Raw genomic sequence first — 23,172 nt, 5'->3', positions numbered from 1 at the left:
ACAGACTGGAGAAAGAGTAGTTAAAGCAGGAGACTTATGTCATTATATGCTCAAGATGATTACAGCATGGACAGTTTTCAAGACCAAAGATCAGCTCACCTTCATCATGGCCTACTCTTCTATGTGGTGTCAGAACAACCTGGCTTCAGGACAGGTGATGTTGCACTCTGACCTGCTTCAGCAGAGCTGCTCACCCCCTCCTCTGACCCATGGCACTACTGTTTCTGTGGGACCTACACATGTTATTTGTGACACTTCTTTAGTATAATAGGGAGAAAAGTCTTGCATGCCTCTGGAGCCTAGGGATAGCCCAAGGACACTCTGGAATTGTCTCCTTCTGTTCCTCCAGAAATTTGGCCCTAAACTGTAATTTATATGGTAGGGCTGCAGACTAATGCAAGAGCCTCTCTCCCTTGAGGCAAATGGCTGTTCTGAGGACAAAGGGGTGGCTCAGCACACCAGCAAAGCTAAACACACTTGAGCTTCATTAAATTGTGCTGCTTAAAGGTGTGTGCCATATGGCTTTAGGTTTGTCCTGTTCAGTAGGATATATGTTAGCTGAGAATAAGTAAACATCATTAACCTCAGAACTTTTATTAACAAGTTCACAGAACGAACAAAAGTTACATTGATTTCAGTAAACAAAGATCAATCCCCTTCAAATACAAAAACTACTAGAACATGAACTCCTATAAAACTCTGAATATTTTACAGATCTTGAAATTCTGAATTCCTCATCCTCTAGGATGGTTCCACATTATTGTAACTTAATGCAGCACATTAAAATACCCTCATCACCAGTGAGTATGGCTTCTTCAGCAACCTCAGTGGTAATTAGCTGAAATACTGCACACTGTACATTTTCCCCCCAAAAGCCTCAGCAAATCACACTGGGCCTTGGTTTTCACTGTTTGAGTCTATATACAAGGCTGAATATATTTAGAGAGCAGTGCACCAAAGGAGAAGAGCTAACAGCAGCCACTCATGAGCACGTCAGGGGTGTGCTCAGGATGGCCAGCTCCCACCCACACGTGATGCAGTGCCAATGGCAGAAGCAATCCACAAAGCCACAACACAGGACCAGCTACGTCTCTGACCCTCTGCAGAAGAAGTTGTAATAAAACCAGCTTCCCCAGCACTGCATAATGCAAAGGTCAATGCAAAGGGTATCAATTCCACCTGCACAAACCTCATCACACAACTGCATAGGTATACAGCATCTTCTGAGCCATTCTGGTATTCCCACTGCTCTGGTAAATGAGTGACAAGTTAAAGGCAGTATCTCTTCTCAAGTCTGTTTGGTCTGTTTCTATTCCCTGTAAAAATAATGATTAAAAAAAGCTATCAATATAGAAAAATAATATAAAACAGAAACATGAGTAGCCATTACAGTAGAATCAAATGACATATTCATAGCCAATAAAGGCTTTCAGCTGTATGGAAACAGAACAAGTATTCTTTGTGCTCTCCCTCTTTAAGGAGTTTCCACATCATGTTGTTAATCACCAAAGTTATAAAATTCCACACTCAAAACATTAGCTCTAAGTTAAACAGCCAGCTTATAACCCAGCAAAGTACTATCTTAATTTGTCTTTGTATGCTAAGTATTTGTTTCTCCAACCAGAACATGAATATTGCTTGCATTTTTTACAGGGTCACAGACTGCTGCTCTGAACTCCCAGGGCTGACTAACACCCTCAGCTCTTACTTTACCAACACTGCCCGTTTTCTAACACCCTTGCAATGCTTCTATCTACCCATTCCACAGACCAGACTTGTAAATGTATGACATGTCAATTAGGAACCAATACAGATCAATTAGAATTAAACTATGGCTCAGATGCAATTAGGCATTCCCAATACTGGTCCATCTTGCTCCAGCATGCTGTTTTATAGCATGGGTGAGTATACAGAACTTCCAGTTATAATTCATAGCATGCAGTATGTAGAAATGTCAGCTAATTAAACAGGAAAAGTTGTTTAGCAACTCTTTTTGCTGCTGCTTCAGCCTATGACTAAATCCTTCAAAATTCATACATCTTTGAACTTAACACATGCTTAAATACCTTATCAGGTGATAATCAGATTTGGGCTTCCAATGACAAGGAATTAAAATAGAAATTGAAGGAGGCACAACTACAGACATTTTATGCACTTATTTTAACTATGACTATGGAATCCTTCACATTTTCCTGACTTTATTCTCTGTCCATAACTTAGAAAGTTACAGTACCTCTAAGGTGAGGGGAGGAAGTTCAAGTGCTCTTTGGTAATAGTGGATTGCCAGGTGCAGCAATCCCAGCTGGTGCAGGCCACGGCCGAGGTTATAGAAGGACTCCTGGCATGGTCCACGCAGGTCCAAGTAGCGGTGAAGGAAGGAGAATCCCTGTAAGAGAAATTGAGCACACAACTTTTTCCTCCCCTCCTGTGCATTTTATTTTGTTGCCATTTTGGAGTGTGATGATTCTGTTGTAAACAGAGGACCTTCTTTCTAGAGACTGTGCTGGTAGCAGAGAAGGTACTTCCTTCAAAATGAGGAATTAGTTCAGACACAAGCAGCTAATGATCATAATTTAGGTCACCAGTAGGTCACTGTGGTTGAATTACTAATTAACTACCACAGCAGCAAGAAATGATGTAAAATCACTGAGTATAGTAAGCAGGAAACGAGGAGAGAGAGAGCAGGGAACTGTATTGCCAGGGGGTATATAAATAGGACATTGTTGAAGAATGTATAAAAGGAGAACAGGGCAGTTCCTGTAAAAAAGGCAGGCTGGTTACAGAAAAAAAGTGGATAAAAGTATTAAAATTAGGTCAAAGTTTGCAAGTTCAAAACATCTTGAAGTTGGACACTGTCATAACTGGTTTTGTGTTAAAGTAGCTGGGGGCCTGTAGCTTTTGTCAAGACCAGTGCAAGTTACAGTCTTCCAGCAATTTCAGAAGTCACAAGAGCTAAGGATCCACACCATATTGTGCTGACTGAGCTCAGCAGCTACAAGAATTAAAAGGTATTTCAACTTAATGAAAACACTTGGTATAAAGTAGAGGAAATTACTTTCAAGATTCTGTTTGGGACTATTCAGTCCGTGGTTTGTTACTGGATCTTGCAGATGAAAAGAAAAATGCGAATAATGAAGCTGAAAATTTGAAGGTAGCTAAACTGGAGCTCACAAGATCTTTACAGAGAGAGTGTGCAGAGGCACCTAGAAGGGAAAAAAACCACTTTCCAAGTCTGTACAATTTGCCTCAAGAACGCAGTATGAGACATAGCTATGAAGGGCACGTGGCACAGATTCCACTCTACAGCAATGCAGGCCAAAAAAAATTTGAAAGAAAACTCAGATTACAACCGCCAAGAAATTAGTAATATTTTCACAAACAACTGGCAGCTGTTAACATCAAGACAACAAGTCACCTTTACCCATAAGGAGAGGAGATTCAGATGGTGTAACTATAGTTCGAAAGCACATTCATCTGTGCTCATGTTTTACCACTTCTCTCTTTAGAAATGCCATCTTAATTATGAAAAATTATTTAAACAAAGTGTGTTGTAGTCATAACCATCTGCAAGATACAAAGCTAGGAAACGCTGTGGATAACAAGAACCTCACTGCCTCACCTGTACTAGAAGAGCATGCCTTTTCAGCACATATTTCTGAGAGGCCATGTGGATGAAAGTCAGGCCAATACAAAGACTGTACAAAGGCTCATCTGGGTTTGCACGGAAGGCTTGCACATACTGACCTAAAAGCAAATATGAATAAAATGAATAAAGATGTTGGTTGTGAAAAACATTCCTTAAGAAGTTACGAACAAGAAAGAAAATATTTGAATTAGAATGTGAACTAAGAAAAGAAACAGTTTAATATACCTGCATTAAAATACACAGGAAAAAACAGGGAAGAAAATTCTGTATTTTCAGCACCCATTGGATTCTGAAGGAAAAATGCAGACTGTGATGTAAAAATGGAAGCAGAAAATGATCAGACAAAGAAGGCAAACATGGTCCTTGCTGGGATTTAAATGTGACATTTGGAGGACTTGACTGAAAGCAGCAGGTTTACTTCAAAGGCCTGCTTAAAACATGCAACCAGCTGTATTTGCTGTTTAAATTAGGCTGGTTCTGTCATTATTATCATCATTAGCCTCCAATTATCTTTGCAAGTTAGTTATATTTGCAATGTGTGCTAAACTTGAAACATGCCAGCCTAATTTTTATTAGCAAAACCCTTCAGCAATGCTCTGATTTGTGTACAGAATAATTAAAGCACCAGACTAGCATTGTGAACCTATAATTTTCTGATGAAAAAAAGTCTTTCCCTTTATACAAACTTTCACTTGTTCTATTTGTTGATATTAGAACATGAAAGATATTACCAAGAGCATGCTTGAAACTGCCAGACACGAAGGCATTGTGCCCATTGAGGACACACAGCACGTGATTGTCAGGATTTTTCAGCATCAGGCGGAGACAAAAGCGATGGTGACGGACATCCTGAGACTGCATAGTGACCTGATTGAAGATGTTCCACAGCTGGGGCTTATTGACATTCTCCATGACCATGATTCTACAGCATGAAAAGTGTGCAAGAAATTAGTAAATGCTGTGTATTATATACTGTATCTTCAATAAAATCTGAGCAGTTCAGGGAAGAGAACAAAGAATAGAAACTCAAAGAGAAGGTCAGTGACTGTGGCAAAGATGAGAGTGAAAAACAGAACCAACGGTTCTGGCCAAATCAACCAACCTATTGTGCTGTGCATTTTTGGAATCTGAGTCTATTGGAAAGCTCCTTCAGTTTCAGTAGCCTCCTCTCATTTAGCCAAGGCTGGAAAGCATCAGCCTGCCTACTTCAGCAGTATCATCAGCAGTGCGACTACAGCCTCGGTGGAGGCAATTACAGCACAGACTGCTCTGCCTTCTCAGCAGCCCACCTGATATAGTTGTAAGCTTTTCTGAAGTTCTTGTCCAGAATTGCAGCAGAGAGCCCAAAGTACTCCAGCTCCTTGCGCTTTTGTCTGTCCTCATAGAATGAGTAATATTCCAGTGAGGAATCCACAAGTAGCTCTGCCTCCTTGTACCGGGAGAGGTCACACAAGGCATATATAGCCTTCAGGAGGAGGTTCCACCAGTCATCTTTTGTCAGAACGCTTGTGAGGACAGCAAAAATTGCTAAAAATATTGGAGCCAGAAAGATGACAAAAATTAGAACAAGAAAGACAAATTTTCACAAAATAGATGCATATATCAAACTATTTTCAGAGATGTTGTAGCACTACCAGCTAATATGAAGTATTTACTTTTTCTCAGTTTAAGGGCAGCTCATAAAACACCAGCAAAAAACACTCTCAAAGTGGGAACAAAGAGCAAGCAATACACCCAGCTCAAGCTGTAAACATACTACATGAATGCAATGAAGTTCCTCTCCCTAATCTATCAAGCAGTGCTTAAGTACCTGTGGTCTGGCTCAACCAAGCCTGGCCATCTAAAAAAATCACACCACTTTTATACAATGCATTTATTTGTATTACATTCTAGATTTGAGTGTATGCTATTTCCCCTGAGGTGAATGTTGGCCCATAAGATCTCACGAGGCCCTTCTCAATCTGAATTATTCTGTAATCCTACTATTTTTCTCTGAACGGGGACTGTTCCCTTAAGATATTTCATCTTCAGTTTTGCTGCCTTCCTTGCCCTAGAAATAAAGCAATGCTAACATGAACTGCATGGATGTAGCATGCAAAACAGGAGTATTTTTATCATTTTTCAGAACTATGAAGTTCACTTTGTTGCTTTGTTTTTAATAAACAATCTGTGATTTTTTACCTTTCGCATCGCAATTTGCTGTCTCTTGGTCATCATTGTCAGAAATTTTATCCCTTGACACCTTAATAAGATAGAGGTGTCTCTCTCCAGATTTGGAACTAGATATCAAACACACCTGAGCTCTGCTCATTGCTACCTAGAAACAAATTTAAGGGCAGCATTTCAGATTACAATGTAACATCCTATGACAAAGGCAACTTTATGGCCAAGCCGTCTGGCTCACCTCATCCCAAAACAATCTGCAACACCACCACACAGCAAGGTCATCAGAGAGAACATTCCCAACAGGAATATCATCTCTGCATTGCCTCGTGCTCCAGTGCAAACTGGGCTAAGCGAAAGCAATATACAAATTCTTCAAGCTACTTAAAAAGACTTCTCCTGGGATTGGAACACCCCTGGGTTTACTGAAATCAAGACTCTTTGCAGAGAAGTATAAGAAGAACATTGCCTTTATCAGTTTCAGAAGTTTGTGCATAGTCAGCTCTTCAATCAGTATAATACAGTAGTCAAGGTGCTGAGCAGATGGATAAAATTGAGGTCTAAATATTCCCTTAACTCACTCCCTATTTATAAATAAACAAAAATTAATTAACACAAAACCGCCACCACTCTATTTACTGGCTAAACAAATTGTTATTTTGTCCTTTTATCACAAGAAAATAATAAAGAAATCAAAAATAAAATTGTTGAAATAGGAGCCAGTATCAACACCTAAAAAAAGCACTGTGCTCAGTGTTAAAAAGGCAAGAAGCAGCTTTAGAATTCAGTGGGTTGTAAGCACACTGAGAACAGGGATTTGAAGTCACTGTATCAATAATTATACACACAGTCCTCTGTTCTGAACACACAGGCAGAAACACCAGTATTGCAGGCTACATGCAAGATTACTACCTAACAAAATTATGAAACCACTTACATATAAAAGCCCACTAGCTTTCCTCCTGAGTTCATTTGTAGTTTATCTTGACCCGAGTGACAGCTACCCAATTTCTTACAGTGCAGCTGGAGAGACTGGCTTACCTTCAGCAGCATTGCCAGCATTGTGAGCAAGGTGTCAATGTAACCATACATTTTGCCTTGGGAATACAACAGTGTCGAGCGATGCAGGAGTAGCTTTAATTCCTGGACAACAGTGAACACTATTATTCAATCTCTTGCACAGAGAGTTTATAAAACAAACAATTTTGACATGGTACAGTATTAATAGGATTGTAAAAGCTTCAAGAAAGCTGTAAGAATCTGCAGCAGCAGGTAAGCTCTCCCTAAACTGCTCTCAGGAGTTACTGTTCCAAATTCTCCCATTTCAGAGATATCTGGCATGACTCTTACCTATGATGAGGGTGCTTCTAGAGAGGGGATTCAGAACCTCTGCTTACAATCAACAAAGGCCAAACCATGTAGCCCACATGTAGCAACTACTGATCAACTTCATGTAGAGTCACGACTTGCTCTCAGTGGCCAAAAGCTTGTGCATTGCACAGAAGTTATCAGGTGGGACTGGGGAAAAGCTGAGAGAATGGTCAGGGACAAATTCAGGAGGACGTGTCCCTGACACTGTAATGGATCAGTCACTGTGCTCTGCAAGGTCCCCCTGGGGAGATAAATCTGAATTCTTGGTCCTATGCAGACATCTTGGACTAGTAGCACAGGCTGGCAGAATAATAAATCCTAAACTGAAGCACAGAACACTTTACCCACCTGCTGTGCAGCGTTAGCATCCTGAGCCAGAGTATCTGGGTCATACATTGGCTCCAGAGCCTCCAGAGCTTTCTCAGGCCGGCCCAGCTGCTGCTGAAGTGTTGAAAGTGAGATTCTTGCATCGAGATGCAATGGAGCAAGATCAACAACTTTGGCATAGCTCTCTGCAGCACGCTCCATGTGTCCCAAAGCCTTCAAGCACTCTAGAAAATACCATAAGCAACACAAGACACTAAAGTGGCAGAAAAAGATTTCAAAGTTTACAAATAAATTAACATACCTTCTTTAGTAAAATCACCCCAAACATGTATTTTTAAGTGTTAATATTCACATATATACACTGATGCATCACTTCAAACTTCAGCAGCTGACACAGGATGAAATGTAGAATAGATGCTGCTTCACTTACATGAACATAAAGTACTTTTAGCTGATATAAATTTCAGTGTACATGAAGAATAAAAAAATGCTTGACAGAGTCGTCATGATAACCTTCATTCTGCAAATAACAGTTCTCATTCAACCAGTCAATCCAAAATTCCCATGATCTTGGATAAAGGTCCCTGGAAATGCTCAGCATTGCATTAACATCTCCCCATGTTGAGCAGTCCTGCCTCTTCTCACCTGCGTGCCGAAGCCACACAACAGCCAGGTTGTATCGCTCTGAACAGACAAGGGAACTCAAGAGAGGCAGGGCTGAGTTGTATTCTCCAACATCCAGAAAAGCCTCTGCGACATCCAAATACAAGTCACCCATATCTTCTGGATTTTGTTCCACCAGAGTAGTCAAAAGCGGCTTTAAGAAAAACCACACAAACACTTAAAGCACAAATAATCAATTTCTTTAAGGCATGCTTATTGGAAGCTTCCATTTTTATCCTATGATTTTTATTCATTTGCATTCTGAACTATACTTCCTTTAATTAAATGTTAGTTTAGAAGTGAAAAATAAAAAGATCTGAAATTCAGCATTCCTGAAGACGCCCCATTTTTCTACTCTACATGTTTCACACGTCCAGTGGGTTAAAGTGCCCATCAGTGAGGAGTATCCTTTTTGAAAGAACAGTCTTCAGATTTAGTATGGTTTTAAAACAAAGTGAAAACATGTTCCTTAGTGTTCACAGCTTTGCAATATTGTCCTGGGCCTGTCACAGCACACAGGCTGTGACTTACTGTGCTTTAGTAATACTTACACTGTCATAATTTCTAAGGGTAAAGATATTATTTCTGCTATTACAGCACTGTGAGGTTTCTCTCCTGGAGTGGGAGAAAAGCAAAAAGAATCTCCACAGCTCCCTTAGCCACCCCAGTCTATGAAAACAGGGACTTGCTTTTGTGGTTTTTTTAGAACATTACCCCCACCTTGTGAGTTGGTTTCCACTTACACTGAGTGGCTCCAGGATGTTCAAGTGAATCAAGCACACCATCAGCTTGACCGTGATGTCTATGGGAACACCCTCAGGTATGCAGCAGCTGACCTTCTCCACAGCTGGGACAAGATAAGAATTTCCTTCTGAACTCAGAGGCTTTAAGAAGCACTTCTCAAGCACTACATCCCCTCCAGGCCATGCTCAGGAACTGAGAAAATATTCTTATCAGCTCTAGCAAGTGTTTGTCTACCCTCCTTTTCCTCCTCCTTTATCTTTTCCAAGAGTTGGAGCAACATCTTCCTACTGTCTCTGAGACTAATAATTCCATGTGAGGTACCAAGAGCTGTCAGTCTGTATTGACTCCAACAGCAGGATTCCACAGCATGTGCTTAGATCCTTTGCTTATTTAAGGATCCTTGCCTACTTTATTGCTCAATAAAGCTTTCCTTTAACAATTTACGCACCTGTACCCACTTCTCCTTCACCTTTTGAAGGAAATGCCCTGTATCAAGGTTCTCGTTCTTGCTAAGTGAAGTCCTGTGTATCAGGCACTGCCTGAACACATTGTAAAACAGAGTTAACTGCAGAACTTCACACAACAGGTAGGATGAATGCAACCTCATCAGAATGCAAACAAGAGGCACAGTAGCTACCCATGACAATACCAGCAAATGAGAGGTCACACAATAAAATTCCATTATCATAGGTCCTTCACATACAGTCATGACACCTCCTTAACTCCTGGTTAAGTTCTCCTTCACTTCAGTGCTTGCACCATTCAGTGCTAAAACCTGAGAAAACTGTGATTTCCAGCCTAAGGTTTCCCTTTTACCTCTTATATCTACATCCCTTTACTGCAAATCACAACATGTAGACTGATTCATCATTCTTTGAACAGTGCAACACCCAGCACAAGGGTAACTATTCCCCTACTGATATATTTCACAAAATTACAACTGTCTGTCTGGGTTAGAGGGAAGTTGTGAGAAAGGGAAAGAAGAAAAGTACAGAAGAATCCTTTTCTGGATGAAGCCCTGTTTCAGTGCTGTTAGAAATCTCCAGCTGTTACATGATTGTAAGCTGGTTCCTAACCATATGATCAGTTCATAGACTTGTCTGAAATAAAAAAAAATTACTTACCTGGAGCACTGGATTCAGCAACTGGCTGACTCTGGTTGTCAGTCACAGCCTCCTGGCTTTCCTGAGTTTCTACTGCTGCACCTGTGTCTTTTTTAAAAGATTATCAGATTAACCAGTAGTTACTTGCCTTTGAATCCATAATTGATTGGCAGTTTACTCTGAAAAGCGGACTGGGTTTCTCTTGTTTTGGTCTGGGGCTTTTTTGTGTTGTATTGTTTTGTTTTTTAAGGACAGCAGAGCAGGAAGCAGTTATAAAAGTTACAAAGCAACAGACAGTGGAGAACCCAGCTCTATTTTAGAAACCTTCTCTCATCCAATGGCACACAGGAGGTAACCAGGAAACATTGTGTTCTAATTCCTAGACTCATGATAGTTTTATTTCTTATAAATTACCTGCTGAAAGTCTCCATCAGGACAGTTGATCATAAAACAACTGTATTTTCACCTGGCCAATCAGAGCAAAAAGCCAACAGAAATACCTTATACCTGTATTGGGCTTGGATTAGATTGCTGAGACAACCACTTTAATCACAAAACAGACTTTCTCCTTATGGAGTTGGCGTGCTGTGTCCATTCTACAGCCTAAATAAATATTTTCAGATGAAATTACTTTGATGAAGCAGGTTTCTCAAAGACAACCTACTTCATTAAATTATAAGCTAGCATGCCTAGATTTCAGTTAGGTGGTTAATAACAGATGCAGGATGTATGAAGAACATTACTCTTGGGTCAAAGGCTGATATTCTTGAGCACAGTTGTCACTAAGCTTATCTTTTTATCTTTTTTTTTTAGAAGTTATTTAGCTGGTAGAAATAGCTGGTCTGATGTAAACTCAGAGGAATGTTTAGAACTTTAAAAGCCCTCCAGTTGCCTGGAGAGCAGTCCTTGTCTTCAGTGAGTCAGCCGGGCTATGGGGACACCAGAGTAACTTCTTACAGCAGGCTGAGGTCACGCCATGTAACTCACTAAGAGCACCCACAGATTTCCATAGAGAAAAGCCTGTCAACAGTGCAGCAAAATATACCCAGGAGTTGAAAAGGTAAAGGAAAGATGTCAAATCACATAACAGCAGGGTCACAGTAACCACTTGACAGCTACTTACCCTTTTTCTCCTCAGCTGCACTTCTTTCTGGTACTTTTTTTTCAAGTACAATTCCGGTAAAATCTGTAATAACCTAAAACAGAAAAATAACTCGGATCATTTCAAAGAGTTAAAGCATAAATGGAGCAACCAGCCTATGTGACAGTTTTAGACATTACAGAAGTTATCAGAGGTAAAGCCGCATTCATCTACCCAAGCAGAACCTTCAAAAAGAAACATGGAAATGGCTCTGTGACTACAGTTCTACTGTATTAATAAATCCAGTAGCTAAATGCTGTGTACATAAAATTGACTGACTGACATTTAAGGAGGGAAGAAGTACAAAAAAGGATCAGAAGAATTGTTTGCAGGCTCATGATACTGTGCTCTGACAGAGAGCTGAATACAATCTAAAGAAAGGAAAAAAAAACCCTAAGTAGTTTAATATCAACAAATAAGAATGTTCACAAGAAGAAGTCCCAATTTACAGTGTCTTTTCAATCAGTCTTGGAAAGTATGACAATGGCCAAATACCAACATCTTCCCTCTCAAAGCCAGACCAAATCAAGTTGGAAATATGCCTCAAAAGTGAGAGTTAACAAATCTGGACCAGATAAGCAACATTCTCTAATTCCTGATGCCTTAGAGTTAAGATGTATTGTCTTTCTCGAATGCTTAGTGCTTAATGCATAAATTATTAGCTGCAACACAAGTCTGCCCGATAAGTCACAATTTGCATTTGAACCATCAGAGCTTTCAGTCATGATTTTAACCTTCCACTCAGAGAATGACCTCTGCTGGTATTACTCACAAAACCAGCCTGAAGGTCTTCTCTGGCTACTAAGATTATGGTCACTATAGAGAAGAAGAGGAAGGATCCCAAAATTTTAACTCTCTAACAACATACAAATCTATCAGCCCTCAACAAATTAAATCCAACCATTAAATACTAATTACTACAAAACTAATAGCAAGCAGTTTGTTTCTGATGAGCTCTATTTTTACAGAAACAGGACCCCATTTTAGCACTGCAGGAACATAAATTATGAACATAAACCATCCATTCTGGCAGGCAAAGAGGTGCTGAAAATGCCACCCAAGTGCACTGAGGTGTCCATACCGCCAGAGCTTTGTCGTACTGTTTGGAGGAGATGTACAGTTCAGCTGCAATGTTAACATCCTCCATGGACACGAGGCTCTGGTGCTTGGTAAAGGCCTCTTCCACTATCTCAATGGCAGAGGTGACATCATTGGCTTCGTAGTAACTCCTATAAAATACAGACATGAAACAGCAGGTAATTCACATGACTGACAATGTATACTTTGAATTGAAGCTAAAGGATTTTCATATTTCTCTGATTTTTGGTTATTAGCGAAGGTTTTCATTAGCAAGTGGATGTCATAAAAGACAGTGAGAAAGGGAGTGGTTTTCCTTTCCTTACAACTGTTGAAAACTTTTACGTATTTCAAATAATTAACAATTTTCTTCTCACCTATTTGTCAGGACATTACTGAAGTTTTCATCACAGTCTCCCCCAGTGAAGTCAGGCATCAATCATGTCCCACATCAACCTGCTTTAAGAAACCTTCACTAATAACATTGTTATAATTTACATCCTTGTATTTTTTGGTACACTTCCCAAACACGAAGATCAAAAGAGCTTAAACTGTTTTGAAACAGGCAGCAACACGTTTCCACAAGAAAGCAGTTGACAGGTAAAAAACTACCGTGTGAGAGCTACACACTTTAACCACAAGGCTCCCTTGGCAAAGCAAACCCCAGTGTCTGCAAGCCCGGCTCACTTGGCCATGTCTCGGGCCAGCTGCATGAAGCGCTCCCCGTCAGAGGGAGCCAGGAGGTTGAGGATGCGCCGGTAGCCGTCCATGGCCATCTTCTGCTCGCCCAGCTGCTCGTACAGGCTGGACCTCTCCCACAGGTAGCGCACGTTGGTCGGGTCGTACTTCAGAGCTACGGGAGGAAGCAGCAGCACAGCAGCAGTTTAGGAAATGCAACAGTGGATTTCACATTCATTTCCTTGTGTTAATGGACATGCACAGGGTTTTTGCAAGATTACAGATTCATTGATCTTTTATCAAAGTCCACACAGAGGTATCGAAATCTTAGCACCCTGAAGCAAACTAAACTAGAAAGGAGAAGAAAACAAAACGATTGCCATCAACACATAGCATTAATTTTGAATTATTAAAATGTTTGCTACACTACCTTTTGTGTAGCAGAAAACAGCCTGCTTAATATTGTCCTGCTCCAGTGACATTTCTGCCAGTCTAACCCACTCCTCAGTATTGCTAGGATTTAAGTGAGCTGCAATCAGTCCAAACTGTAGTGATTTCTCCATATCCCCCTGGTCTTCATAGATCATGGCAAGAGTGGAAAATGGCTCATGAGCAAGAGGAGCTGTGAAAAGAAAAAGAATTACTAAGATTTATTGTTTAAAATCCACACTGGAAACATTAAATAACTTGCCTTTCTCAAAGAACAGGTAACAGAATTATATGAAACATGTGCTGTTCAAATTCAGGAAAAACTCGCAGACAAGTTTCTCATTCCTGTCTGTAAATTATTAAACAGGCTGACTGAATCTAACAACAACCATTCACAGTATTATTCTACACTGCAAGGCATGCTGATGCTTATACCTTGTGTCTACAAAGACAGTAAAAGCAAACTGTGTACAGCTAAGCCAAGGCCTGTGCCTCTGCAGAATAGGGGTGCTAGTTTCTTTTTATAAGTAAAAAAATAAAGGAAGTGCACCACATATTCTTAATTCTACTCCTTATACCGTGACCTTGCTTGTACAGTTTATTTTCGTCTTCAGTGAAGCCACACTGAATCCTCCTCCTGCACATGGAAACTTCACTCCATCCTTAAAGCCCAAAGGTTGCCCGTTCTCCCATACCTTGTCGAATTATCTCCATGCACATCAGAATGGCCTCCTCACGCTCTCCTCGAGCAAACCTGATGTTGGCCTCTCCCATCAGACCCCTCAAGGCACGGGGAAGTTTGCTGCGAGGTCTCTTCTCCTAAATGGAAAAGGGATGGTGTTTCTGAACAAGGTTGAGTTGTCCCCAAATTCAGGAGACACCCCGTTGTGCTTAACACCACCTAACACCAAGTTATTTAAGTATTAGCAACAATAAATAACTGACCAAAAGACTTGCTAATGTTCATAGTTTTCTGACACTGGGAAAACTGATTTCATGATTTCTGAAAGCTTTCAAACAGTAAATTACAGTGCTTTTATAATAAACAAAGACAGCATAACAAACACCAGCATAAGCAGGATTACCCTACATGGAACAATTTTCAGGCAAATTTCTCAGTAAGCAGCTAAAAGTCACAAAAAGTGGCATTCATGCACTATGTTCAGGAGACAATGGAAGTTATATGAAAGTTTAAACACTTGCTTTCATCATTTTCTTGGTCTCTCGATTAAGAACCATCTCCAACACAAAAACATCTCCAGCTGTAGGCTGCTCTGTAGTTTCTTCTTCTTCCTCTCCTTCTCCTCCTCCTCCTTCTTCTTCTTCTTCTTCTTCCTCCTCCTCCTCTTCATCCTCCTCCTCTTCATTTTCCCCAAGCATGGATGCAAAGACCCGATGCACAGATTTACTGACCCCATCTGCTGTTTCTCCTGGTTGCAAAAGAAGTAAAATAGGTTTATGATACAATGAAGAGGACAAGCTGCTTCCCTGGACAAGCACAGAGAAAACAGCAGCCCACTTGAAGCAGCTATTCTGTAAGAGTGCTGCCTGCAGAAATGCAGAAAAACTATTGACAGCTTCTTTGGTTTTAAGGCTCTGCCTTATTCATCACCAATGCTTGGTATGGCCCAGCCTGTAACATCTTTAGATATCTGAAATGAAAGCAGGAAGGAACAAGACAGAATGAAGCCACAGTTTAATCAACATTTTTCTCAGTCCAGAACAAGAGTAAGCAATTTTCAAGCATTGAGCTGGCTGGCTGCAATAAGCTTTTCAGCTGAAGAGGCTATAAGTGAGCAGAGAATTCTATGACACAGCAATCCAGCAACCAATTTTTCAAAGCCATTGAAACAAGATCTTGTAACCATTCCATCCATGACAGCAAGTACCTTTTAACATGTGTAAATACAAAATTCATGTTATTTGCATTTCTTTGGAAAAACAACAGAATTCTTTAAAATAAGTAAGATATGCTTAAGGCATATAGTTTTTAAGAAATTCCCATTTTTTATTTACAGCTTCTCATTATGAAGTGAACCCAGGGTTACAGCTGACCACAGATCTATAACAAAAAATTCCAAATACGTAGGGTTCAAAGGTTTGAACTGGAGGATTGGACACCTGAAGATTTTATTAAAAAATAACCACAGCATCAAGCTGGGACTGAGACATAAATCTACCACGTATTGCCTATATAGGAGAGGGACATGGGGACCACACCTGGGTTTGTGGTTATTTTTTTTGACTTGGATATATTTAGTTATTTTTATTCTGACTTGGATATTAAGCATCTAAACATAAGACTTATCTTCCCCTGCCCCCACCTGAAAAAAACACATAATTATTAATTTAATGTCCCTTTTATTTCAGTTCCTTCAGAGACCAGAAGGGGAAAAATGGAGCCAGGTTTTTATGAAGTCAGTTATTGAAGAGCAAATGCTTCCAGTGCCTTTTAAAATACGTAACATGATTATGTTAGAAACACCAACCATCAGTTTCATCCTGACTTTGGGATTTCCCAGATGCTTTTCTGGATGAAGATGGAGCCTCTACATCTTCCTCATTTTCTTCAGCAGATGCATTTTCACCATCCTACACACACCAAAAATACAAATTATTACCTTTATAGAATTACCCATTTTTATTTCCCCACATTTACAGTTACCACTTGGCTTTCCAGCCTTTGCACTGCCAGTGAAACAGGTGGGATAAGCACTGATTTTAAGTGTATAAAACCCAGCATTCCTTGCTTTCAGGACATTTATATTTTTATCAGTGTGGGGAGACTCAGATGGTGACTGTTCACACTACGTTTGACTGAAGAAACCAGTCCACTGCTTATTTGGCATTACAGAGAGGTGGGATGGTTGACTGTATTAGAAAAAAAAGTTCTGAGTGATAAATCCTTCCAGAAGCCTACCAGTATCAAACCAGCACTCATTAATCCGGTAAGAACGCTGCCCTAGGGTAACACTTATCATTCCATGACAGCTGAGTTCTGCTCAGCCTGCTCTCTGAAGACCAAGAAATGCACAAATTCAGTAGCACTTTGACACAAATACAGCAAAGTTAAGAAGAACCGCAACGCTCCGACAAATCACGCGTGTTTTCTTTTAATCACACCGCCTACACAGCGTCGGACACCAAACGCGTCTGCCTCTATTTACTGCTGCCAAGAAGTCACACGCGGAGCCGCAGCGGCTCTCTCCCTCAGACGCTGGCGGGGGAGCTGTAGCAGCACAGTCTGCATGAGTATATAGCCGAGGCAGCTCCTCGCCCCGACCCAAAGCACCGATTTCCCCGGTGCTGCCGGGCCGCCGCCATCTGGGCATCGGGGCACAGAAGTTCGCAACTCCGGAGCCGCAGAGGCAGCGAGCGAGAGCCCCTCCACACACACGGCAGCGGGCCGTGCCCTGCCAGGTGCTGTCATGAGGGTGGCGGCCCGAGCCGTGAGGCGGCCAGGCGGGGCAGACTCACCTTCTCGCGGCTCTTGCGCTCCTCGCGGCGCTGCTCGAACTCCTCGAAGGAGATCTTGCCCTCCAGGTACTCGATCAGCTCCGGGCTGAAGCCCGACATGGCTCCGCCACGGCCCGGGGGAACCGTGTGAGGGAGGCACCGCGTCCGTCCAGCTATGGCGCCCGCCGCAGCCGCGCCTGCCCGCGCGAGTTCCGGGCGGCGGCGGCCGCGCTGAGGGCAGGGCGGGAGCGATGGCGGGCACCGAGCGCACGGCCGGGGCACGGCGGGCTCTGCTGCCTCGGCAGCCTCAGCACCGAGGGTTTAACTCCGTACTCAGAGGGATGGGGCAGTTCTGAGCAGGGCACGGGCAGAAAGGGGCGTGCGCGGCCCGGTGAGGCAGCAGCCGGGGCCAGAGGGCCCCCAAGAAAGGGGCTGGACCCAGAGCGGGTCTGAACACTTGCCGCACAACACCTTGGGACATCTCGTTCTAATAAACTGAAAGGCAACATTTATTTCCCAGCTTGGAACAAAGACACGTGGCAGTAGTTAAATGCACGCTATTGCACTCCCCATTTATTCACATTAAGCACAATTCTGCTCACAGACTGCAGACATTTGTCAACAGACACAATAATGCTCATTGCAGCAGGACACCAGCTTCCATCGGCAGAAACGGTGACAGTGAAGAAACTTTGGAATTGTCAGGTAACAGTTAAAAAGTCAAAGCAGTAAAATTTTGCTCTGAAGGTTTCCACTTGGCATGGAGTTCTGAAGTTAATGCCTAGAGAAAAAAAAATACAAATACGTGAGACAAATACAGAAATATCCATAAGCAACAAAGGTATGGTCCAAACCAAGACAAGAGAACACTGGCTGAACCTCTGTTCCCACAAAACAGTTCTGAACACTGAAAAGAACTACCACAACCATCCTGAATGATGCAGGACAAAACCTCCACTAGTCATTTTCTCACCGCTGCTGTGACTTACAGTAAAGCATCCCTTCAGAATTCCCTTTTCATTCTTTTTATGCACAAAATACACATTCTGTGGTGCCCCTATTTTTCATGACATAACAACTCAATAAAAAGAGAATTTAGTATTAAAATTTGAGTGCAATCTTTATTGTTGCTCATGGTAATAAGAATAAAGCTTTGATTTTGATAATAAACAGACAAGGTGTTAAGCAGGCCAAGAACAGGACAGAGCTGGAAATCCTAAGCTGAATATTGATTACAAATTAAACACTTTAAGATACTGAGTAAATCACCAAAATTCTTTGATTTAAATCTTATTGACATTCTCAACTATTTGTAAACCAAAAGAAAACACTATTTATTGTGAATGTGAAGGATAATGTATGCTTTATTAGTGCAATGACTTATGCCTGAATTAATTTTCTTAATATACATATATCACAAGAAACCATTAATTAATCTCAATTTGTAATCTTACTTTTTTCAATTCCTTCCATAAAATCTGCATCCTCTATTATCTGTACATTTTCAAAATTCTCCTCCATTATGAAGGAGGGGAGAAAAAAAGAGAAAACAAAAAAAAATCAGGGTCAGATCTGCACAAGCATCATGTGTTATTTTGTCTAAGTAGTAATGACCTCATAAATCTCTGCCTCAAGAATTTTAAACCCCACTTCAGGCAGGGGTTAGGTACTACATTTTTAATTCCCTCTGAAAAAGAAGCTGCTTTTATACTTCTGTCAGACTCTTCCTTGGTTACAAGTAACATCAGAGGACAAGGCACCCTCTTTTACCTTCATCAGCAGAACCTTTCAGCCTTTGAAATAGTTCTGAAAGGATTTTTTCTTTTCTTCATAATCTGCAAATGCAGAAGCAATAGGATCTGAGTAGAGCCTTGGTCCTTCATTGTTCACAGTGAAAGCAGCTGGGAACTTCCTGAGATCGAGACCCCTGCCCGAGAAGTAAGCCTGGAGCGTTCTGAAAAACTGAACAGATTGTGGATGTGAAAATAAACAGAGCATGACCCATGGAGATTAATTATTTCTACTGACACAAATTAGATGTCATGTTTATTCCTCTGTGGGATGAAATCCTCGATTCTGATCATAACCTGATACAGTGTAGGCAACCTAATTCAGACATGGCCACTCCATCCATGCTCGTGCATCTTACGGGAAGTCAGAAGAGCAGCAGCAGTGTCCTGCTCATTTATGCTCCCCACTGAACCACAGGGGCTGTGAGATAACTGCACCCCTTGTAGAACAGGCACAGCCAAAGCCCTGCTGAGAGCAAACACTTCTGCAAACATTTCAGTAAGAGTCAGCAACAGTGGGCAAATGGTTTGAACTGTCCCCTTACAATCACTTCCAAGGAGAAATTAAAGCTTCTTAAAACACTGAGGAAGTATTTTGGGAAACTGATTCTTTTCCTTCACAATTATTTTTAAGATTGTGCAAACATTCTCTGAGTGGTATTTTCCTAGCTATCAGATGCAAACTTATTTGTACTTCCATGAGATGAAACAACATGCAATCACAGCACACATTTGAAAGAAACACAGTAATCATTCCCCTTCTGTTTCATAAAACAAGTGGCTGTATAATCAAAATAATTTTTTAAAAACGAAAGCTGCTGGATGGAGACACAAGCACATTTTATGCACTGCTGTGCTCCGAGGATGTCTCTTTAGTTAAGGGGTGCATCTTGACTGAGAAATGGTTATTGACCATGCAAAGTGCACAGCTCCTAACATTACATCTAATGGACCCCTCTTGCCTTTAAAATTAGACAATAAGGAGTCTCATGGAAAACAAAAAACCACACAGAACTGCAGCTCTCCTTCTTGAAACATTTCCTTACCAGGTCTCTGTTTCTGGGGTTATCAAGAGGCTTCCATTTATCTTCTGGTTGGAAAGGAGCACCCTTTTCCAGTCCTCTCACAGCCAATACTACATACAGTCCCAGGAGCAGCACTTTCCACATGCTGGAGATGAACAGACTGCCTGTAAGAAGGGCAAACAGACACTCCTTAAATCCTACAGAGCTGTCAATGGGAACACACAGATCATGTGAATCCAAGCAAAGTCTGCCCACTGCAGATTACATCCATGTGCTATCAACTCTTTTTTTCATAGTACTAAGGTCCTTGGAAGAACAAATTATTCATTCTAACCAAGTGTTTCCCATACCAAAGCTATTTCTAGACATTGGACTCTCTTCTGAGGGACCAGTAGAACACTCAAGACAAAATATTACATTTATTACATAAAGCCATTTTCAGTGGCTAATACAGTACCAGACCTCTATATGCTCCAAGGAGAATGCAAAAATATGACTCAAGATCCAGAGAGCTCAGTTTTACAAAACTACATTAAATTTTACTACATATAATAAGTGCAATGGCATTTAATACAGCCTGGTCTAACATACTAGAGATCCATTTCACAACTTGACTCAGGGGGAGAAAAGGAATTCTCCCTCTCACATTCTTTAAAATAGAGCTTACCAGGGAATTTGGCTTTGGCTTGCCCCTTCTTGGTTGGTCTCCTCGTAATCTGTGAACAACCTGATCTCTGCACTTATATTTCTAGTAGACTGTAGGTGGGTGTCAATGACGTTAGCAGGAGCTCAAAAATACAGTAATGATTCCATTTCCAACCATGACATAAAGACCCTTGAGAATTTCATCCTTGATACTCTTCAGACCTGTTGCTATCGAACAGTGCAGTACAAATCCTCCCAAGCCGTATTGCAGAAATTGGTAGCAGGCATACAGGAAGTTTAAAACAATTCCCAGGAGAAATGGCACAGCTTTATCAAAATACTATTTTTAGCTTAATTAGCCATATCTCTAGAATGGTGACTAATGGTTTTCAAGTAAATGAGATATGGATCTCTCTCTCTTGATGCTGGAAAAAGATAGGGAAAAGTAAGGTCTGCTTCAATATCCAAAATCATAACATTTTAATGGAACCATTGCTTTCCTACCCTGATTTTATCAGCAGTTAATATCCTCCTGTCACACTAGAAACTAAGACAAAGGCTGCAAGGAGGACTCTGCTAATTTACCTTGTCCTTAGTGCATAGCATTCTTCATACCAAAGCTGCTCATATTTTTTATTATTTCACTGTACTCTTCTCTCCACTATGTAGATGATATATGATTTAGCATAAAATAAAATATGTTCCTAAATAGACATGCTAAAATTAAAAATATTTGACCATCACATTACTCCAAAGTGTAGATGTTTATGCCTGACTAGAAGCTTTACATTTTTCTTTGGTTTAAATTTCGAAAGCAAAATAAAAACCTGCCACCACCCTTCCAGGAAGGTGAAGTTTTGGACATCCAAACATCGTTAGCAACACAGTAAACAAAATCCTAGCAGTGGTGCATAAAAATTCAAGAAAATTTATCCAGCTTGTTTATTATCCTGCATATTTGGATTTAAAAAAAAATCATACACACAAAAAAGAAAATCCATTAAGCCCCATTAATTATGTTTCATAACACTCAACTTCAAGAACAAAGCAGTAGCACCAGAATAACTTGAAAAAGGCAGGTCCCAGCATAAGGGAACTGTCTTTATTGATCTTCTAGTGAGATACTTATTTCAGTTAGAAGTAGAAATATGCTTCTATAGAGAAAATGACAGGAAGGGGAAAAGGCAAGATTTACAGCTTGGGATTAGATTTTAGTTCCTTCTTTATCTTTGGAAAGAGGAGGGGGGGAAAAAAAGCCAGAAGAGCTGGCAGTTTTCTTGTATCTCTTTTTCCCCCGTCATTTAATTTATTCCTTTGGTTTCTTTACAAAGAACTGGGAATATGCAGTGTATTCAGCTAGTAAAACATACCAAATTCATCTGCAAATATGAAACCAGCTTTGTTACTGGAGGAACTCAGGCAATGTGGGTGACTGATGAAGCATGCAGATATGCAAGAGATTCAATTAGCATATATTTTCTGTGAGCTGTCTAAAAAAAAAAAATCTATACACACTTGTATTGTTGCTTCCTGAGCTAAAGCTCTGAGAAACTGTTGGAGCTAAAAAGTCTGTTTGACCTATAGCTCATTTTAATGTGTGGGCGGGTCTTTTTTTAGTAATTGCAATTCTTTCCTTCAGGGAAAGTCAAATATAAGCAGAACACATTCATATTAAAATACTATTAGTATACTTACACTGACTGAATTAAATTGCATCCTCATTTTTGAGGACAGTAGCTAAGTTTAACAAAGGCTGTCAAAGCCAGATGTCAGGGTGTTGCCTTTTTAATGCATCCAAATTTAAGCATCAGGTTTTCCTGATAAACATCTCCAATAAATCAAATATTTTTAAAGTGTCTATATTAATTATATAGCCTTTCTAGCACACAAAGTAATGTTCATGTATGTTTGAATTAAACTGCTGTGAAGATGAAAATGCTGATAGCATTTCTTGCTCAATTCCACACAATTCACCTCTGAAATGTAAAAATTTTAAATATACTAGTTTAGCCGAGAACAAATTTTATACATATGATGCTCTATATAAACTGTAATATTCAGCAAACACTTTGAATTTTATTGCATTTCCCAGTCATGAAGCCTAAGTGTTGGAGTTAAGATACTGAGCCAAGCTTTATCCTATCTATCAAACTATCTTTACTGCATTGAGGTGTGAAAGAAGCACCTGTTAAAGCAATGCTCCAACCACAAGGCTTTTGTTTACTACTTTTATTTTCTGCTGAGAATCCCAAGTCTTACAAGTCAGAAGGAAAAGCACCAAACTGCTCCACATGAGTACCTGAGCCAAGCCTAAAGGCAGACGTTGCTCACAACACTCATCAGCGTTTGTACAGCAGCATACAGGTAACACAACACTCCACAGAGCAGCACTGGCAAGTGGCACTTCTTGAGAGTTACAACCATTTGTACCAATGCAAGCACGTTGGAATACCATACAAAGATATACAGAAGTGTTTCTTTAGAGGGGATTTGCTATACAATGTACTTAAAGTCATGCACACTTAGGTAAAAACAAAAAAAAAAAAAAGACAAAAAAAAAAAAATTGAAGTACACACTGCAGCCAGGGAAACCACAAAACAAAATAGAAACATCCCAGAACAGCTCCCAATCAAGTTGCCCTCAACTACAACAAAAAAGTATCTAAATGCAGTTTCTAAAGACTATGATATTTCATCTTTCAGCAATTACATCATCTGAAAATACCTCTTCTCCAAGGTTTCCTCAGCATCTCACAAGACAAGGACTTTGTTGAAGTTTATGATATATGACATGATCTGTAAGAACTTAGTTATAAACATTTTTGTAAGGACAGTAATTTGCTGTAGCATTATTCAAACATGTATAGGTTAGACCCTGTCAACATCTCTAAAAACCTGTAAATATTAAGAGTTC

The 23,172-nt window shown here is 40.5% G+C and overlaps 2 protein-coding genes across 4 annotated transcripts; both read right to left on the bottom strand.

Moving 5' to 3' along the window:
* Positions 1-578: 578 nt before the first annotated feature.
* On the bottom strand, positions 579-16,963 carry GTF3C3 (general transcription factor IIIC subunit 3). 2 transcript variants are annotated; one of them, XM_041473422.1, is made up of 19 exons: positions 16,820-16,963; positions 15,832-15,934; positions 14,546-14,772; positions 14,038-14,161; positions 13,344-13,535; positions 12,923-13,088; positions 12,240-12,387; positions 11,141-11,213; positions 10,039-10,125; positions 8,914-9,017; positions 8,153-8,324; positions 7,529-7,731; positions 6,851-6,952; positions 5,828-5,963; positions 4,936-5,173; positions 4,378-4,568; positions 3,620-3,744; positions 2,234-2,386; positions 579-1,316 (listed from the first exon to the last, which is right to left on the bottom strand). In XM_041473422.1, exons 1-19 carry the CDS (start codon positions 16,916-16,918, stop codon positions 1,194-1,196), a joined length of 2,766 nt encoding a protein of 921 aa, XP_041329356.1. In that variant the 5' UTR covers positions 16,919-16,963; the 3' UTR covers positions 579-1,193. The 2 variants fall into 2 exon arrangements, with proteins under 2 accessions (XP_041329356.1, XP_041329357.1); XM_041473423.1 differs by lacking the exons at positions 579-1,316; positions 2,234-2,386; positions 3,620-3,744; positions 4,378-4,568; positions 5,828-5,963 and having other exon boundaries at positions 5,006-5,173.
* Positions 16,964-17,305: 342 nt separating this feature from the next.
* CUNH2orf66 (chromosome unknown C2orf66 homolog) lies at positions 17,306-21,979 on the bottom strand. Of its 2 annotated transcripts, XM_041473546.1 has the most exons (4): positions 20,281-21,979; positions 19,635-19,777; positions 18,569-18,760; positions 17,306-17,579 (listed from the first exon to the last, which is right to left on the bottom strand). In XM_041473546.1, exons 2-3 carry the CDS (start codon positions 19,755-19,757, stop codon positions 18,587-18,589), a joined length of 297 nt encoding a protein of 98 aa, XP_041329480.1. In that variant the 5' UTR covers positions 19,758-19,777; positions 20,281-21,979; the 3' UTR covers positions 17,306-17,579; positions 18,569-18,586. The 2 variants fall into 2 exon arrangements, with proteins under 2 accessions (XP_041329480.1, XP_041329479.1); XM_041473545.1 differs by having other exon boundaries at positions 19,635-21,979.
* Positions 21,980-23,172: the final 1,193 nt, after the last annotated feature.

The sequence above is a fragment of the Pyrgilauda ruficollis genome, unplaced genomic scaffold (genome assembly GCF_017590135.1).
Source record: "Pyrgilauda ruficollis isolate IOZ18807 unplaced genomic scaffold, ASM1759013v1 scaffold3, whole genome shotgun sequence".
NCBI lineage: Eukaryota > Metazoa > Chordata > Aves > Passeriformes > Passeridae > Pyrgilauda > Pyrgilauda ruficollis.
This window is presented reverse-complemented; position numbering and strand designations above follow the sequence as displayed.

Excerpts from the sequence above, each read along its gene's own strand:
- GTF3C3 (XM_041473422.1), bottom strand. The coding sequence starts at position 16,918 with ATGTCGGGCTTCAGCCCGGAGCTGATCGAGTACCTGGAGGGCAAGATC. Across the intron at positions 10,126-11,140 it reads TGCAGCTGAGGAGAAAAAGG|ACACAGGTGCAGCAGTAGAA; the intron begins GTAAGTAGCTGT and ends CTTTTAAAAAAG. Across the intron at positions 8,325-8,913 it reads ACATCCTGGAGCCACTCAGT|CCGCTTTTGACTACTCTGGT; the intron begins GTAAGTGGAAAC and ends TTTTTCTTAAAG.
- CUNH2orf66 (XM_041473545.1), bottom strand. The coding sequence starts at position 19,757 with ATGTGGAAAGTGCTGCTCCTGGGACTGTATGTAGTATTGGCTGTGAGA. Across the intron at positions 18,761-19,634 it reads ACCCCAGAAACAGAGACCTG|TTTTTCAGAACGCTCCAGGC; the intron begins GTAAGGAAATGT and ends CAATCTGTTCAG.